The sequence below is a fragment of the Misgurnus anguillicaudatus genome, chromosome 5 (assembly GCF_027580225.2).
Source record: "Misgurnus anguillicaudatus chromosome 5, ASM2758022v2, whole genome shotgun sequence".
Classification (NCBI taxonomy): Eukaryota; Metazoa; Chordata; class Actinopteri; order Cypriniformes; family Cobitidae; genus Misgurnus; species Misgurnus anguillicaudatus.
This window is the reverse complement of record NC_073341.2, coordinates 25,325,925-25,345,837: the sequence shown is the minus strand read 5'-3', so window position 1 is coordinate 25,345,837 and position 19,913 is coordinate 25,325,925. Positions and strand designations below refer to the sequence as shown.

The 19,913-nt window shown below is 38.3% G+C and overlaps 3 protein-coding genes across 4 annotated transcripts; 2 read left to right on the top strand and 1 right to left on the bottom strand.

Annotated features, from left to right (window-relative positions):
* Positions 1-2: 2 nt before the first annotated feature.
* Positions 3-3,413, bottom strand: LOC141363958 (uncharacterized). The gene is made up of 4 exons (XM_073867805.1): positions 3,241-3,413; positions 1,513-1,656; positions 1,192-1,404; positions 3-1,047 (listed from the first exon to the last, which is right to left on the bottom strand). Exons 1-4 carry the CDS (start codon positions 3,257-3,259, stop codon positions 929-931), a joined length of 495 nt encoding a protein of 164 aa, XP_073723906.1. The 5' UTR covers positions 3,260-3,413; the 3' UTR covers positions 3-928.
* Positions 3,414-3,719: 306 nt separating this feature from the next.
* Positions 3,720-9,954, top strand: amt (aminomethyltransferase). The gene is made up of 9 exons (XM_073867803.1): positions 3,720-3,986; positions 5,751-5,918; positions 7,493-7,573; positions 7,761-7,892; positions 8,243-8,323; positions 8,428-8,571; positions 8,684-8,864; positions 8,954-9,109; positions 9,308-9,954. Exons 1-9 carry the CDS (start codon positions 3,876-3,878, stop codon positions 9,484-9,486), a joined length of 1,233 nt encoding a protein of 410 aa, XP_073723904.1. The 5' UTR covers positions 3,720-3,875; the 3' UTR covers positions 9,487-9,954.
* Positions 9,955-10,778: 824 nt separating this feature from the next.
* On the top strand, positions 10,779-19,891 carry ifrd2 (interferon-related developmental regulator 2). 2 transcript variants are annotated; one of them, XM_073867799.1, is made up of 13 exons: positions 10,779-11,199; positions 12,561-12,620; positions 14,841-14,954; positions 15,340-15,421; positions 15,581-15,705; positions 15,898-16,055; positions 17,702-17,755; positions 17,866-18,044; positions 18,285-18,393; positions 18,485-18,619; positions 18,702-18,830; positions 18,920-19,012; positions 19,235-19,891. In XM_073867799.1, the coding sequence occupies exons 1-13, from the start codon at positions 11,151-11,153 to the stop codon at positions 19,313-19,315; spliced, it is 1,368 nt and encodes a 455-aa protein (XP_073723900.1). In that variant the 5' UTR covers positions 10,779-11,150; the 3' UTR covers positions 19,316-19,891. The 2 variants fall into 2 exon arrangements, with proteins under 2 accessions (XP_073723900.1, XP_073723901.1); XM_073867800.1 differs by lacking the exon at positions 12,561-12,620 and having other exon boundaries at positions 10,780-11,199.
* Positions 19,892-19,913: the final 22 nt, after the last annotated feature.

Genomic DNA, 19,913 nt, shown 5'->3' with positions numbered 1-19,913 from the left:
AATAAAGACACAAAATGTTTTTATTTAAAATAATGTGTACCAATGAATTGTTCACAGTAAGACTAATGCATTAAAAATTAAATGATTTAATAGAAGTGCATTAAAAACCGCAGAATTAGGATGTTAGCATGTTGTCATTTAGATTTTTTCAATTTTATAATTCAATAATTACTTTGTTCTCTTTATTTGTTTAAATTTTTTATGACATTATCATGCTCCTTATAATAATATACACATATATACATATTCATTAAATTGTCCACGCATGTGAAATATTTATCTTGTACCTTGCAAAGGACATTGACGTCTCAAACTTCAAAATATGAGAACTTATGTCATTTTAGTCATTGCAGTGTATAAGGGCAGTATCTCCATTGAACAGAAGTGGAATGATAAGAACACAGAACTACTAATATTGATAACTATTCATTTGCAGTTGATTCAGATTTACTCTGTTGGGCATCATTTCTTCGTTGCTTAAAGTGCAACACAGTATAATAAGAAGACCCAGTAACCTCTCACATCTTGTATTTTAAAAAAATACTTGATCAAGTGGGTTTTATATTAAATGCAGTTTGTAGCTATGAAAAAAGTTCTTAACAAATTTACAGATGTCTTTTCTTTCCATGTTATTTCTATCTGATATAGAATAATGTAGCAAATTGACATTAGATGCATCACGCTATTAACCACAATACTGGTGAAAAATCTATTTATCGCTACATTGCATAAAAACAAACAGGCCAAGTAAATGTTTTTAAGTAAAGTAATGGACTAATGATTGTTGAGAATCAAAAACAAGGCATAAAACCACACGTGTTGATGAGGTCCTCGATCATTACCAGACTTTTGATCAGTGTTCTTCTCTCAGTGTTGTTATATATCTGATGTGGGTTTGTTTAGTACTGCATGTTATCATGCTCGCTGCTCATTGCCCACTGTGGTTAGGTTGAGGTTCAGCTGTTGTAAGTTGGGAGATTTCCTCAGATGGTTCCGGTTTCTGTTTCACCATCTCCAGAAGTGTTTGAAGAGTACTGCTCTGCTGAACTGGAGGTTAGTAGTCGAAAACACTCGTTATTTCACCCAGTAACAACATATGTTTCATTGATTCCCCTATGTTTAGTCTATAAAACACTATTTCATAATGAAACAAAAAAATGGAGAGATGTATAACAAAAGAGATCTTCTCACCTAACATAACGAAGATAAGAATGAGCATAATGAGGAATACAATGACGGCAGCACATGCCCAAATATACCGACACCTAGTGGAAGTGCAAGTGTCATTCAGCCTGCTGAAACAGGGCCTTTGCACCGGTTGCCTTGTTTGACAAACAGCTCCCCTGTCTTGCATCTGAAGGGTCCCATTGGTGGATGGAGGTGGTGGACGGGGTGGCACAACACCTGTGAATGAGAAGATCCCTCTGATGACTTTACTTAGTACCCTTCAATGTCTGTTTGTGCCAGGTCTGTTTGTATCAAATTGTACAGTGGTTTGAGACGTTGATATACCTTTAGAGTGGTGCTCGGGGTGTGCACGGTGCAGGTCACTGATAGACTCCACTGAATGGAGCTCAATCTCGGTCAGGTCTCGCTCACTGACACGGACAAATGCCGGAGGAGGAGAAGGAGTTGACTTCATTATCACTCCCACCACTTAAAATTACAGGAGAGAGTAAAATTACAACGCTGATATCATGTGTTTTTAAAGGGATAGTTCGGCCAAAAACGATATTAAACCCATGATTTACTCACCCCCAAGCTGTCCGAGTTGCATATGTGCATCGTTTTTCAGACAAACACATTTTCGGATATTTTAGAAAATATTTTAGATTTTTCTGTTGAATAAATGTAATGTTACGGGGTCCAGCAATAGTCCACGACCTTCAAGTCCAAAAAAAGTGCGTCCATCCTTCACAAATTAAATCCAAACGAATCCAGGATGATAAACAAAGGTCTTCTGTGGGTAATCCGTGCGGTGTTGTTGTAGAAATATCCATATTTAAAATGTTATTAACGTAATTAAATACCTTCCGGTAGCGCCGCCATCTTAGACTCAGGAGAGAGTATTAGCGTAGTGTACGCACTTTTCTTAGTGACGTATGACAAATTCGGAGGGCGGGGGGACAGTGCAGCAGCAGAGAAACTATGTACGCTGCGTAAGCTCTCATCCTGAATGCGGATGACTCCATGATGGCGGCGCTACCGGAAGGAAGTTAGTTACGTTAATAACATTTTAAATATGGATATTTCTACAACAACACCGCACGGATTACCCACAGAAGACCTTTGTTTATCATCCTGGATCCGTTTGGATTTAATTTGTGAAGGATGGACGCACTTTTTTTGGACTTGAAGGTCGTGGACTATTGCTGGACCCCGTAACTTTACATTTAATCAACAGAAAGATCTAAAATATTTTCTAAAATATCCGAAAATGTGTTTGTCTGAAAAACGATGGACATATGCAACTCGGACAGCTTGGGGGTGAGTAAATCATGGGTTTAATATCGTTTTTGCCCGAACTATCCCTTTAATCCAAGGGAACACACCCCTGCTAAAAAAACAATAGACACCATCACAGAAATTCTATTGGTTTTATTAAGAATTTTATTGGTTCTAATGGAATATGGCCCAAAACACACTACAGTGTATTGGTCTTTGTTGGTCTCTAATGGTATGTATTGGTTGTAATAGAATATGGCCCAAAAAACACACTACAGTGTAGGGGTTTTAATGGTAAAAGCTAATGGTTCCTATTGGTTTTTTAATGGAAACCATTAGAATTTTCTGTAATGGTTTTATTGTTTTTTTTTTCAGCAGGGAGTGGGACATACTGATAAAACGTATAACTTTGGTACGTTGCTTTGGATAAAAGTGTCTGCCACATGCATGCACCTTATGACAATTAACCATGTTTTTTGTGGTAAAAGTGTAGTAACCATGGTTTTAATATGTTTTTTAAAAACCATTCTATTTTGTGGTAACCATGGTTTTATTACAGTAACCATGTTCTTTTTACTGTAGTAACCATGGTTCATTTTCCTAAGGGGAATCTGCAATTGATTGTTTGTTTCAAATGCTACTTATACTTTTCTTCAGAATCACCTCTTCCTTTTAATAACACTTATTTGCAAAAGGTATGAATTTAGGCCCACTGCATGTGAATTTATGTTAAGATCGTGTATCTCCTACATTTCTTTAAGTAGGCAATGCGTTGTAAGTTTGTTTGGGACTTACCCTCAGGTGGTGTCTTCATCAAACGCTAGACGACGTCTGTTTGTCTCCGTGTTGTTTACAAATAATTCCTACACCACAATGAGTTTTGGGCTGTAGCCTATTTAGTTGACGGTGGTTGTTTCATATAGCCTTAACAGGGTGCGACTGGCACCTCTGCCCCCAAACACAGCACAAAAATCCCCAGACTCAAAATAGCTCCAGGCTTGGACGAGTAGCAGTGATATTTATAGACTTTTGGCCAAACAGTCATTCAGTTACAAGCACACTGCGTACAACGTGATATAAAAGTCAAAACTTTTATATTTGCGTCAGAGATTAAACTGGCTAAATGATTGTTAATGTGCTATTTTTGACGATGTAGCAAATATTTATAACGATATAAAATTGTAGTGTTTTGAATTACAATCTAAAACGATGAACATGTAACCGTTGCTTTATAATAAATGTTTCTTAGTTGACACAATTTCCCAAATGCCAAAAGCGTCGGGAATTTCAACTACATATCCCAGAATTCTGTGAGTCTACGCTCCTTGTTTTGCAGGGAAGTCAAACCGAATCCAAACGAGTTGACAGTTTACGGACACAACGGACGGATTTAACGGAGAGCTGGACTTGAAACTGCACGAGAGGCGAAGATGCTTGCGCGAGTTTTTGCAAACGGGCTCGGACATCGAGTATTCAAGGAAAGCACGCGGACTGTCGGGCTGGGTGTAACGGGGCGCCAGGACAGACACGCTTCCACAGAGGTATACTGGGATCAGAAAAGTAAACACCAAAAAAAACTTTACAGATTAAATGTTTCGTGTTAAGTACTTATTGTTACAGGAATGTTTTCACGTGCACTCTTTATAAGAGCATTACATTTTTGGGATCTGTTGGGATGTCGTTCATGCACGAGGAACTCGACATCTGTTCGCTTGAGCTTCTCCACATGAGAACATTCATTAACAGCACGAGAGCGTCCAGGCGTAAATTGTAGCAGCACAGCAACTCTTGATTATGACAGGGCTGAATCAATGATACATACACTGACTGCCCCCTTTTAAACATACACACAAACATTATGCTAAAATATCTTTTTGCAATAGTTGGGCTGACCAGCCTTTCTGATCGGGACAATCTCATTAATTTCCCTCACAGAGTCTCTATCCTAAAGACGTGGGTAATAAAGATACATTTCACAAGTGTGCACTTGTGGTTAATCAGATCAGTGATCTCTCACTTAGACTACTTGGTTGACTTTGGACTGGTTTCGTAAACTGTAAATACTTTAGCTAATGTGGTCTATTTAAATGAGGTGGGCAGGCTTTTAGAAATGCAACTATGGAGGTCAAAGGTCAGAGTACAGTAAGTTCACTTATTGTAAAATTACATAATAATCAGTTTTTCACTAGGGCTGGGTATTGGCAATGGCCTCACGATACGATACATATCACGATACGTGTGTCCAATACAATGCATCACGATAAGATGCCTTATGTTGCATGTTCCGATACATTGCATTACTTTTTCTTTTTTTATCAAAAATGTAAAAAAGAAAGCTGAAATTTTTAAAACTTGTTTTTAAAGCCAAAGTGCTTCCACACCTCGGCTTTGAAAGCTGCAGGTGTTTTAAAATTTGCGGCCATCCTGCTAACTTCTGAGACATTGGACGAATGGCCATATACAGACAACTGGACAGCGACAACTACAGCAGTGGCGGAGGAGGTTGTTTGACGCACACAGAGGGATTTGATAACATTTTAAAAAATATGGATAGAAAAGATTGAAATATCGATACACTATCGTGGAAAAATGTATCACGATAGTTAGCTGTATCAATATTTTTGCACAGCCCTACTTTTCACCCCCTACAATGTAAAAAATATGATAGGCCTACCATGAAATTAAAGCTTTTAATTAGTGCTGCACAATTAATCGCATCGCAATCGCAATGTCAGCCTGTGCGATTATATGACAGCAAAATGTTGCCATTATATTAAATAAATAAATGTGTGGACTTGTTAACACAAACTTTCTAATAACAGTTTGATGATTTTCCTTGCTGTTTAAAAAAAGAAAGAAAAACAAACAAAAAAGGCAGTGCACGTGTGGTATGCACTTGTGTGGTGTGCGTCGTCACTTATACCAGAGCAAAGATGGATGCAGAGGAGGTTGACAGTGATCTGGTAGCTATCTGTTGTATGGCGGTATTTTGGATTTAGGATTACTGACACTGAGCAGTTGCTACATCACGTGGCAATACAAAAACATTTCTAGTTTTACAAATACACATTTTAGCATTATCACTAAACTGTGTGTGGATTTTCCCTAAAACCCATCAAGTTGACTCATGATACCATTTAGTATAATCGCAATCGCGCATCGCAATATTAGCATCAATAACCGCAATGGGAAAAATTACCCAAATCGTGCAGCCCTACTTTTAATAAATTACATGTTTTAAATCTTATTAGCTTCCTAATACAATGATTTTATTTACATTGGGAACTTCATTACTTTGTATGTAGGTGGTGTTGAAGAAGACCGGGTTGCATGACTTCCACAGGGCTCAGGGTGGTAAGATGGTGGAGTTTGCCGGGTGGAGTATGCCAGTGCAGTACAAAGACAGCCACATTACCTCTCACATGCACACACGCCAGCACTGCTCCATCTTTGATGTCAGTCACATGCTGCAGGTCAGTATGAGCAATTTTAATTGTACTGCCTAGCAGCCCAAGTATACATTTTTATTCACGCACAGCCTTGCAAAGTATACTTGCATGCTTCATTTGACAGGCATTTGCCGCAAGCATGGGCATTGCAACAAATTGCAATTCTTCTCCTAGCCTACATAGTACTTCAAACTACTGTAAGCCCATGTGAGGCTTTTAGACCAGTACAGATCTTGATAATTTAGTGATGAATAAGGCATATATTTACTGATAAGTTTTATTTTCATCTATTTATGACAGCATACAGATGACATCACACTTGGTGATGTTGGTTATTCAATATTATCAGGCTATAGTAGTATGGGTTGAAATTAGACTTAAAATAATTAAATACATACGCTTTTATCTGTGAACTTGGTGCATGTTACAAATGTATTTTATTATCCACGAGAAAATGTCTTGAGATTTGAATATGTAAAATTCAAAATTTAAATGAATGTGTATCGATTTGTACAAATTGAGACATATTTAAATAACTTTTTTATTTTGTATTCAAATATCATAATTTGCACATGCAAAAAGGAGATATGAATTTGTGGATCAGTTGACACGCCTGAGTTTATCCCGTTCTGTTCATTTGGATTTCAAGACTTTCATTTCGGTGTTAAAAGCATTTTATGAGCCAAATACAAACAACTATCAATGAATGAACCAAACAAATGTCTTTCATTTTGTGTCTGTGAAATGTAATATTTATGTGAATATGCATCAATTTGTACAAACGGAGACATATTTGTGAATTCAGTGGTTATATTTTGTATCACTATTTCACAATTTGTGCACGCAAAAAAGGATGTGCATTTGTGCATCAGGCAACGCGCGGGAATTCATCCTGTTCCGTTCATACGGATTTTGAGACTTTAGTTGCATAGTTTGCATTGGATGATCCTTACCCACAGCTGTGCCTAAGACAAGCATTTATCCAATTTGAATACAAAATCTCCAAAAAATCAATACACATTCATTTAAAGGTGCCGTGTGTACATTTTAGTGGCATCTAGTGGTGAGGTTGCGAATTGCAACCAATGGCTCAGTCCACTGCTCACCTCTTGCTTTTTTAACACAGAAGAGAAGCTACGGTAGCCACCACAGGTCAAACATGTCATCGTTGGAGACAACTTAGTTAAAAGGTTTGTCCGTTAAGGGCTTCTGTAGAAACATTGCTGAACAAAATGGCGGCTTCCATGTAAAGGGACTCTCTGTGTATGTAGATAAAACGTCTCATTCGAAGGTAATAAAAACATAACGGTGCATTATGAAAGGTCTCTATACACCCCTGATAATTTAGTTTTGTATATTATTTTGCATTTCTGTCAAGAGATCCTTCTAAAAATTACACACTGCACCTTTAAATTCTGAATTTCCCATTCAAATCTCAAGACATTTGCTCGTGGATATTAAAATACATTTGTAACGTGCATCAAGTTCACAGATAAATGTGTGTGTATTTGTGAGTTATTTTGAGTCTAATTTCAACCCATACTGGGATGTCATGAGCTTGTTAATTTGTGAGTTTTAAATATTTGTTTTCTCCTCAGACTAAAGTCTATGGGAGAGACAGAGTGAAGTTTATAGAGTCTCTGATTGTTGGAGACATTGCTGAATTAAAAGACAACCAGGTAAAACACACACACACACAGAAAATATGTTATGTATGTATGTATGTATGTATGTATGTATGTATGTATGTATGTATGTATGTATGTATGTATGTATGTATGTATGTATGTATGTATGTGTCTGAAGAGGGAGCCATTGCGCAGCCATCCTAAATATTTTCTTGTAAAATTCTCTCTCTTTTTCTAGGGCACTCTCTCCCTCTTCACTAACACTAAAGGAGGAATCATGGACGATCTAATTGTGACCAAGACAGATCAAGGGTACCTGTATGTCGTGTCCAATGCTGGCTGCGCAGACAAAGACTCTGCTCATATGCAGGTCAATAACAGCTCTTAAAATTAAATATTCTTAGGTTTTAAATAGTTTTTTTACACAGATCTGGAATTTTTGATTTTGGTTGGCTGATTAGCATTTTACGGTCAAATGTATCTGTATAACAACTGTAATGTAAGCTAAATCTAATGTAATGATTGTAATGAGTTAGAAAAACCCTTTGAGGCTAATACAAGTCAATTATAAAGGCAAAATAGGAGCTTAGAGGCCACTAGGGGGCGTACAAATTCAATCTTACATTTTTATACATACTGTTGTCTGTATCTAGGTTACTTAAAAACTGTTTAAAGAATCTTATGCTAAATGTATCATTTTGTGTGTTTGTTTGTTTGTAGGCCAAACTGCTTGAATTTAAATCAGCGGGTCATGATGTAGACTTGGAGTTTATGGAAGAAAGTCTGATTGCTTTGCAGGGTAAGTCAGCTTGCATTATGCACATCATGTTTTTATGTTATTTAAAAATAATCTATGCATTTTTCCTGATATTGATTGCATGTATTAATGTATGTGAATGCAGGGTCCATCAATGGCTCAGGTTTTGCAAAAAGGTGTGTCTGATGACCTTAGTAGGCTGACCTTCATGACCAGTGTTTTGACCCCAGTGTTTGGCATTAAGGGCTGCAGGGTCACACGCTGTGGATATACAGGGGAGGACGGAGTTGAGGTGTGTGAGTGATGATGATGATATATAATTATATCCAGCCTAACATTATATTAAAGCCAGTCTTGTCATATTTATGACATGCTCTGTGTGTGTATATATGTGATGTATACAGATATCAGTACCAAGTTCAGATGTTGTTTCGCTGACTGAAAAGCTGTTAGCTGACAGCGAAGTAAAACTTGCGGGTCTTGGTGCCAGGGACAGTCTGAGGCTGGAGGCGGGGCTTTGTCTCTATGGCAATGACATTGACGAGACCACCACACCTGTGGAAGCAGGTCTTATCTGGACAATAGGTGCAAAAAATTTATATCTATATGTATATTATCTAATTCACTGTCAGATCCTATATTGAATGTCAATCTATTTTTGATTGTGTGTTAAGGTAAGCGTCGTCGTCAGGCACAAGATTTTCCTGGTGCTGACATCATTGTACCACAAATAAAGGCAAAGACTCATAGAAAAAGAGTGGGACTGATTTCCACAGGACCACCTGTTAGACAACACACACCCATACTCTCCTCTGATGGCAAGGTTATAGGTACAGACACATTCATTTATTATAACTAATTCAACTTTTATGAAAATTATATTTTGGAATGGAGCTTGGAGTATGAGTAAATAATGACAGAATATTTAGTTTTTGGTGAATTTTGTCTTTAATTCAGTCAGTTTAATTAGTATTAGTTCTCGAGCACGACCGCATTTCTCCTTTTAAATCTCACCCACTTTATTTCAGGTGAGGTCACCAGTGGATGCCCCTCCCCCTGCTTGAAACAAAACATTGCCATGGGATATGTGGAAGCTGGCTGCAGTAAAGTGGGTACACCAATCCAGGTGGAAGTAAGGAAAAAAGCAATACCAGCTGTGGTCAGCAAGATGCCATTTGTGCCAACCAAGTACTACATGGGGCAGTAGACCTATAGACAATAGACTGAATAATCCTTCAGTGTTTGTGGGACAGTCAGTCATAGACCTGCCTGCTTATAGTATTTAACAGTGAATGGCAGTGCCTCTGGATTATCAGACCAAAACTCATGTGAATACAGTGATGCAACATTCCATACAATTGCACACTTTAAACGGTTACACACCGTGTAATTGAGAGTAAAATATATTCCAGAAAAGTTTTACTTCCTGTAAAACTTCCAGAACATTGTTGTCAAATCAAATTCAGTCAGAAAAAATGTACATGGGATTTGACCAATTGCTGTTTGTGTGTGCTTTTTATAATCTTTGCACATTAACATGGAGCACTTGTTTGTGTGAATGTGGGAAGGTGACATCTGTTTTATAACTCTAGGCGTTAACCCCTTTTCTAATTCATTGTTTGACATTATCCTGCTTTATTGTTAGTGCTGCCTGTGTGACAATAAGAAAATGAACCGAACTAATCTAAATGAGATGAACAATTTGAAAAAGAAACTAATTTAGTCGTATATTATATAATAGGAATAGTTTATTGATAAAAAAAATATTTTTTAATTTATCACTGTGAAGTCTTTCTGTCTGAAAGAACATTTCCACTTCTGTTTCTTTTTGATACAGTGTTAAATCATTTTCTTTTCTATCCTTTTGTAAATCTTTACATGAATGGTATTTTTTTTAGGTAAAAATATTTCATAGCAATTTATACCTAACAGTGTTTTTGTCAAATCAATTTGGCATGGCTTGTATTTGTAATAATTACCCAGAGTATTTTGGAAAATATTGCGTAATAAATTTAGAAGAATTATGAATAATCTTTGCAGTCATTGACTTTAAGCTGCTATAACAAAGCGTGTAATAAAAGGTGTATTAATCTGTAAGACATAAATATTTAGCCATAGATGCTGGAATGGCGTGAAGAATAAATAAAGACATAGAAAATAAATCAAATTAAAACCTGATGGATAGATATTAGGCCTGTATTCCACAAATTCCTATTTAATAATAATAGACCATCAAAAAACTCCGTGTACATATCTGATTATCGTCTCAAATAATTTTATTCTTTCCTATGCGGAAAGTTATACAAAGTTTTTACTTTGTGCATAATTTGCTATCCAAACATTTCTAAACAGCTGATTACTGCTCTGTAACCTTGGGAGTTGTAGTTCTTAAAATTCGTGCTCCTGTTGCACTGCTAACCGGAAGCCCGCCAGGGAACTACATTACCCATAACAATCATTGACTGGCTAAACGGAGAGGTGGAGCGTGCCGGGTGTGCGAGCCGTTACCGAGGGAAGATGGTGGAATTTGGAGCAGCAACGTGCACGATACTCCGTCCCAAACATTTCTTAAAACATTTACCATCACAACCTGGCATTAGATATCGGTTACCCGGGGACAATCATAGATAATACATCTCAAAAACTCAGAGAGGAACCGAAGTTCATTGATTTCGGAGCGAGGTGCACCTTACGTTTGCTGTGCTTGAAACGTGGGGCCAAGCTGTCCAGTGTTTTGGTGAGCTGGGAAGGATTTCTCGGCGGAGATTGTTGACAAACGTAATACCGACTACAGACTGTTGATCTTTATAATCAGCCTTTTTTGGGCATTAGTGTTTTGGTCCTGTTGTTGAAGGTGTGTAGACTTTCAACATGCCACGAAGCAAGAAAGGGAAGCGCGGCGGTACTGGTTCGAGTAAGGGTAAGTTTGTGTGTCATTTCACACACACGTCTGATGACCAGTGATCAACAAAAACATCTACTGATTATTATATTTCTTAGATTATTCGATTACACCGACATATTGTATCTTAATATAATCAGTCTTAAGTTGTGTTTAGTTGGACTGAATGAAACCATCTGTGTCCTATTTTTTTCGTTATTTTATAATATATATATTATATGAAGGAATAAAACAACTTTTTTATCAAACCGATTTAGATTACGGCATGTAAACTTGGATTGTTTTGGATTGGTCCTGCTGTTTTGGCTTGGTTGCAGACCCACCACGTTTCACTTTATTTCAAGGGTCAGTCGTCTTAAAGGACTCATTACGTTGTATGTAAAAAGTATGATTACTTAAGAGTTTATAACGCTAAATAGGTTATGAACTAAGTTCGATGTAGAACAGATGTAGATATGCCCTTAACGTAAACAGTATAAATAGAAGAATAGTGATTGACTGTCACAGATACAGCGTGAAAGCAGAAGCTCATGTCAGCCGCGTATGTATAATTAGCCTACGCGTCAGGAAGATACAAAAATCAGGCCTTCTTGAGCTCATCCTGGGCAGTGCTATCAGATGAATATGTTTTTGTTATATCGTTTAAAACGAAGCTATTTCTACTTTTGCCAAGATAGGATTTCCGGTTAAAAAGCTCCCGTTAAGTTAAAGGTACAGGTCACGTGCAGCTAGAGCACGCTTTCCCGGTGCATGCGTAGAGCCAGTCTGACCGGATTCTGTACTAGATAAAAGCGCGTGGCGTGACGTCAAGGGTTAAATGTAAGCATGACATTAGTCAGCACTCAGCACACTGCGAGTGCTGCACCCTTGCCCTCACAACTCTCTGCATGTACTATGATGAATGTGCTTGTTTTGATAGATTTAAGAACTTAAAACTGCTGTAGTAGTTTTAGTGATGTAGCTGAAAACAAAGAGTATAAAAACGTCTGCTGCCTTTGTCCTACTGGTAGTATTATAATAGTTCATCTGTAGTTTTGGAACACAAAATGAGAGTTTCAATACAAAGCTCAGCTGAGATTATAGCTTTGAAAAGCACTATGAAATTATCATTCAAGTCAATATGATCTCTGTACCTACGTTATATTTTTGTATTTTCCTATGGCCAAGGTTACTTTAGATTTAGTTGAATTGTGCTTTGGCATCATTGAAGCTTGAACCTCTAGAACTCATTCATTGTCATTTGCATGGATTGAAGAGTTTATGAACTGTATATAACTTTACATTATTTTTGTGTTCTGCGTAAAACTAATCCTTTGACGAACTTCTATCAGGCCCAATAGTCATTAAATTTGTCTTTTTCTACTGTTCACTGTGAGCAGGTTCACTTCGACAAGAAGTGCTTCAGCTGCAGTTGTCAAAGACTGCCCTGTCACGTCCAGGTAGCATTGCCTCTGACTGTCTTGAATATGACCTCATACCACCCATCCCATTAAAATGTTGTATTGAGCTGCATGCGTATATTCATTCATATCTGCTTGCTCACGTTCATAATTCACTTGTTTGTCTGGATGTCATTGATGACTTGAGAGAACCAAAATTCCCCAGACGCATCTGTCACTTCCACTTCCCCATGAAAGCAGATCTCGTAGTCCTCAATGCAGATATTATGTCGGACATCGTCTCCAGTCTTCATTGGGTGGCATAGTTTCTGGAGAGTTTTGGAACTTGCGGCAAAATTTCTGGACTAACTATATCTAACCATGTTTTGACTTCACAATGCCTGAGGCTGTTGTCAGGTGTTTTTGATTCATTGTCATCAATTCCCCACCATTCTGTTCTGCACACTTAATACATCTCTTATACAATATGCACTCCTGCTTCCCATCTTATCCCAGCTAATACAATGTTTTGGCAGGCTGATGCATGTATTGGTTCAGCAGTTATGCAGCCAAAACTGATTTTTATTGTATTCAGAAGGATTTGGAGGGATAGTTTGGCCAAAAATTATATTAAACCAATGCTTTGCTCACCCTGAGGCGGTCCGAGTTGCGTGTGTCCATCATTTTTCAGACAGGCACGTTTTCAGTTATTTTAGAAAATGTTTTAGGTTTCAGTTAATCAAACGTAAAGTCCAGAAAATGTGCATCCATCCTTCACAAAATAAATCCAAACAGCCATTTGGATTTTTTTTTGGGAAGGATATATGCTAATTTTTTTGGACTTGAAGCACGTGGACCCCGTAACTTTACTGTTTAGCAGCTGGAAGATATAAGGCATTTTCTAAAATAACGGAAAATGTGTTTGTCTGAAAAATGATGGACATATGCATCTCGGACAGCTTCGGGGTGAGTAAATCATGGGTTTGGTGTCATTTTTGGCCGAACTATCCCTTTAAGCCACATGATTTATGTAGCAGACAGGCCTAAATTTTTGTCCCAAAATGTTAAGATTTATCTCTCTTATTTTTTTATTCAGTAGTCAGTAAAGCAGCTTTGATTATAGCAAATGAGTTTGATACATTGGCAAAATTTAGTTTAAAATCCAGATTAAAACTTGAGCTTTGAATTTCTAGTGATTTGATTGAATCTTTTCCAGATTGTGAACTGGATGACCTACTATTCAGAAGATCAAACTTATTGATTGTATAAAGAGATCTGGTTGAGTAAAATAGATCAGTACAGTCATTGAGACCATGATTTATTCAAAGCAGATTGATTCTGTGTATCTGAGTGGATGTCTATACAGTTTTACTTCGTCTGTCTTTAGATAATAATTCAAATAGTGAAATTACCAGGATTGTGAAGGAAAGGGTGGGCCATTGTGTTTCTGTGTGTGAGGGGAAGAACAAGTTAAACTTTGCCTTAAATAAGAGCTTTGCTCCTATGGTAGGGGACTCTGGGTTTGTGGAAGAGGATAATTTTATTTGTGAGAGTAAAAAGAAGCTGATTTGTACAAACTAGTCTTTGGTTTACGGCAAAGACTATTAAGACACATTGTCCGTGCTGTAGGGGATCTAAACTTAAGTTACTGTTTTGCAATCCCACACGGGTGTTTGTTTTTCCTGGTCACTGAGGTCAATCGTTCGACTTTGTATCAGCAGAAGGTTGAGGGACATGATCTTGTGAACAGCTGAAATACACGTCATTTTTCTCTACCATGCACATCCATTGCATTTACATTAAAACTCACTGATTAGCAACAAATACTTTCATTCATATCTCTAAAGGGTCCCTCGACCATTAACACGCAAGGAGGAATAGAGTAACGCTGGCATTTGTTAATATGAATGTGAAATTAAAAACATCATAGGTTCGATAAATTAAAAAAAACTCTCGGTGGTCGCAATTTTGCTTACATCACAATACATGAGTCAAAAGTTGCAATCAAAACCCATTATTAAGAGAGTAACAAATGATGAACACCTAACTGATCGACCCAGAATGCACTACACAGTTTAAGCTGTAGCGGCCGCACATAATGTTGGGATTTTTTTAAGTAGTTAAAAAATATTTAATTGGTTTTTGTCAGCAGATTTCAGAAGTAGAAGGCAGATATAAAGTGTTAAAGCATACAATTTTTTATAGTCTAGGTACCCTTGAATCAATTGTTCAGTCTATGCATCTTTTCAACCTGTGTTTCTCTTTCTCTGGCTGTCTCAGGGAAAAATGGGGTGAAAGGCGAGTCTGGTGTGAGCGATGATGATTTAGCATCTGATGTGCTCAGTTGCTACAGCAGTGCCAGTGAAAACGCATCAATCCAGGAGGAGGGCACAGGTAAACATACAGACACATTTACAAATACACACTGTGTGGCAAACACTTCCATAGTACACAAGTACTAAGGAGTGTACATAGGAGTCATTCAGTTAAAGTATTTTTTCCAATTTCAAAACGTTCACGGCAATCAAATTGTCTTGTCATAAACATGTCAACACAAGACACTAAAAATGTAGCAAGACTTGATGCAGCAAACACACTTGTATTAATACAGTGTTTTTGCAGCGTAGTTGGTGGAGCCTTATTTCGGCAACCCAGGTCATGGGTTTAATTCCCAGGGAGAACACACAATGATAAAAAATAAGTTGCTTTGAATAAAAAGCATCTGTGAAATGCATTAATGTAAATGAATGCACGTTCACGCACGCTTTGTACTGTGCAGGGGAAGTGGTGGATGAACAAACTGCTCAGGAGGAAACCGAGGACAAACTCAAGCAATGCATCGACAATCTGATGGACAAAAGGTGTCAATGCAAACACCTTTACAATGCATACATGCACAGGGCATGTGATTATTAAATACACACTTGTTGTGCAAAAGTTAAAAAAGAGAAACAAAACCGTTATAAACCACGATTATCTCTCTTTTTTTGTTTGTTTATGCATCTTTTGCTGTGTTTCAGTGCTAAAACCCGTATGGCTGGTTTAGAAAGTCTGCGCTTGGCGTTTTCATCCAAAGTCCTATACGACTTTCTGTTGGAGAGACGTTTGACCATCAGTGACTGTCTGGAAAGAAGTCTGAGAAAAGGTGTGAATTGGGACTTAAAGATCTCCTGTGTTTTACTTACCAACTCATATACTATATATACATGTTTTTCCATTCACTTGTATTGTGAGATGTAATGACTAAAATTACATTTCTAAAAAAGGCAAGCTTTTTTTGTAACGTATATATTTAGGGTACGCAAACATTTTTGAAGCAGTTTTATTCTCACTCTAGGTGGAGGGGAGGAGCAGGCCGCTGCTGCTACAGTTTGTGCTCTCCTTTGTATTCAACTTGGGGGTGGAGTCGAAGGTGAGGAGGGTTTCAAGATTCTTCGCCCCATCCTCAGCTCCATCCTGATTGACAGTTGTGCCAGCCTGTCAGCACGACAGAGTGTGAGTGATTCCTGTGGTCTCCACATGCTTGTTTTTATGTAGCTCAGTTGGTAGAGAATTGCTTTTCGGTCATGGTTTCGAACCCAGAGAACACATATGCTGATTGAATGTATACCTTTAGGGCAGTTTCCCAGACAGGGTTTAACTTAATTTAGGAGTAGGCATGCAAGTAGTTTTTACAAACATACCTTACAAAACAATACTGGTGTGTATCTTGAGACAAAACGGCAGCACTGATATATGTTAATACATGTCAAGGTGTTTTTAAATTAAGGTAGCTCAAACATGCATTTTTGTCTGGGACTAGGATAAGCCCTGTCTGGGGAAACCACCCCTTAATGTATTGTAAGTCAATTTGGGTAAAGTATCTGTTAAACGCATAAATGTAAATAATGATTGATCTGATCTATTAAAGGAATAGTCTACCCTTTTGCCATATTAAATGTTATTACCTCAACCTGGATGAATTGATGCATGCCTGTCTTTTTTCGGTGCGTGCACTGTACAGCGCGTTGTGAATGTGTTAGCATTTAGCCTAGCCACATTCATTCATATGGTACCAAAAAAAAGTTTTATTTTGTGGCACCATACTTACTGGTATAATGCTGCGTTTACACCAACCACAGTAGAGGCGTGAAGCGCGAGTGATTTCAATGTTAAGTCAATGTGCAGACGCGTTGACGCGCGTCAGGAAGTCCCGCGGCGCGGAAGAGGCGTTCGGCGCGGAGCGGAAGACGCGTTTCCGCCTCACGCGCGAATTAAGCGTTGTGTGCGGTACGCGCGAATGGTGCTTTTGTGCATTTTGCGGTTCACGCGAATTTGCAGCTGACTCCCGAGTTGAAAAATTTTAACTTTGGCGGAATTTCGCGACGCGTTAACCAATCAGGAGCCTGCCTGCTGCTGTGGTGGCAGCCCCGCCCAGAGTCACTCACTCAACCAAGGCTTGATATTGTCCGTGCGCAGTCACCCGGAGCTATACGTCACAAGTTCTTATTTCTAAAGAGGAGACAGGAATAAAAAGGACCTCTCTTGGAAGAGTGTCAGTAAGGACTTTGGGCAACCTGGTAAGTTGTAATACACACTTCACTTTTGAGTCACGTGACGTTTATCGTCCCGCGCCATTTATTTTCCCCCTATAGTAAGGTTACCAAATACAAACTGGTAACTCTCTTGATAAATGCACAATCAACGTCAGTCATCTTGCAAACAGACACTCGCACAGCAGTTGCCCCTCCCACAAGAAGCGGATTTTGCCTCGGACGCGCGTCAAATGCTTGCTTTTTCCGCGCGTCTACTCCGCTCTACACGCACGAATGCATTCAAAGTGTTCAAGCGGTAAACTAGGCGCGGTAGACGCGATTTTGACGCCCAAAACCCGTTTGGTGTAAACTCAGCATAACTCCTTATGTAACAGTCTTTAAATAGGGAAAACAGGGAAGTGTTTGGTCGCTTCCCTGTTTGATACCATAGGAATGAATGGGTGTAGGCTAAATGCTAACATATTCACGATGCGCTGTACAGTGCACGCATTGAAAAAGATAGATATGTATTAATTCTTCTAAGTTGAGGTAATAACATAGTTTAATATAGCAAAAGGGTAGACTATTCCTTTAAGACTTTTAAAAATAAATTTCTTTTTATTTCAGTGTGCTCGAGCTCTGGGTATGTGCTGCTATGTGTCCGCCTCAGATGATGCTGAGGTACGCATGATCACTTCTGGTCATTAGACCGATCCTAAACACCACGTGCAGTACATATGCATATTTATTGGTGTATATGTTCATTCTCTCTCAATATGAAACTTTTGTAGGATCTGTTGAAATCTATTGGACATTTAGAGAGTGTGTTTGTGGGAGCATATCCTATGGGTGATGGCATGCTGCCCTCTGTCAAAGCTGGAACCCCTGCTCTCCACAGCGCCGCCCTGCAGTCCTGGGCACTGCTCTGCACCCTCTGCCCTGCATCACGCATCGACAGCATTCTCAGCCAGTAAGTCTGCCACACGTACACTCATGTGCCCACAGTCAACAATCAGTAACCTAGCTTTTGTTGTGGCATGACTTTGCAAGAAAATGTAATCTGACGCAAGTCTGAAATTCAAGACGATGAATTTTAAAGGCGATATAAGAATGGCATTAATGTGTTTTGGTTAATGCTTTCATTATTAGAGAGCAATGGGACAACACCCAGATGCATTTCAGATACTGTAATGTGATTTTTCTTCTTCAGTCACTTGCCACGTCTGCATGCGTGTTTGGAGAGCAGCGATGTGAACTTTAGGATTGCTTTGGGGGAGACCATCGCTCTACTGTATGAACTTGGACGTGATATTGATCAGGTGTGTGATGTATAATGGTGAAAAGGATTGTGTGTTAGGACTGTGTATCTGTATATCATCAGCGGTGTATTTAATGTAGGTTGTGTTTTAGGAGTTTGAGTATGAGAAATCTGAGGCGTTGTGTGACAGTCTGAAGAGTCTAGCGACTGATGGAAATAAACATCGTGCTAAAAATGACCGCAGGAAACAGCGGTCCATCTTCAGAGAGGTGCTGCAGTACATTGAGGTACATGAAGAAAAAACCTGACTCGTAGTTTAAAATAATGATTTCTATGTACTACATTCATCGTTTTCTTTCATGCTTTTAGACTGATGATTTTACAGAGGAAAAGATCCAGTTTGGGATTGAGACCATTTACATTGATGGCTGGATGCGCCGCAGGATTTATTATGCCTTTAAGGAGGTGCTAGAGTCTGGAGTCAGACACCAACTACAGGTTAGGAGAACAGACTGCAACTTGGTTTTAATGCATGGTACTCTTGTTATATGAAGTATAAATTATTTATTTGTAAAATATATTTGTAGTTTAATCCACTGCTGAGGGATATTTTTGGGCTTGGACCTCCTCTCATCCTGGATGCCACTGTCAAAGCTACCAAGATCTCCCGCACAGAGAGGGTAATATCCTACACAACTTTATTAATCATCTTGAAAAATGACAATAATATCTCAATTACTCTTAGTTTGAAGACTAAATCAGCTTAAAACTGATTTTTTTTATTGTCAAACAACACAGCTTATGTAATCGTAAGCCGCTCTATTTTTCTATGTAAGGTTGCTTAAAAAGAGTATCACCAGTTTGTGTGTTTATTAATATAGCTCTGGTTTGTCTCTTTACAGCATTTATTTAACTCCGCTGCATTCAAAGCCCGGACTAAACTAAGGAACAAAGTGAGGGACAAACGTGCCGATGTGATGTGATGATGAAGAGAGGAACACTACATCCTTAAAACCTTCTCAGTTCACTTGAAATTACTGATTGACAAACTGCCAAGCCAGAGACTTGACAATGAAAGTGTGTGATTGACTGTGTGTGTGAGAGAGAGAGTGTAAAAGACTGGGAGTGTGTACATGTATGTGTTTTATTTAACATCACAGCGTCTGAAACCTAGGAATCCAACAATTAAAGAAACGTAAAATATTGTGTCTTTATAACAGTCTTGTACGGCTGTATTCAGCGTTTCTGTTAAAACATTTTACCTCCTTAATTATGAAGTGTTTTTGGTGATAAAAGATTTTATTACACAAATACTACAACTTTTTACAACTCAGCAAAGAAAGAGGAGTCCTTTATAGTTTTCTTATATGCATTTTATAAATGAACTATGATGCACCCATGATATCAACAAACAAGCAAACTAATGAAAAGACATATTTTATTGCAGAATGCCAGAGTGTGTGCGAACAATTTTGTTACATTTCTGTCACTGCCATTAAATCCAGCCATCATTTGCATTGTAACTCTGCTGCTAATAAAGTGTGTTTGTACTAGCTCAACTGGCTCCCATTCTGAACCAGT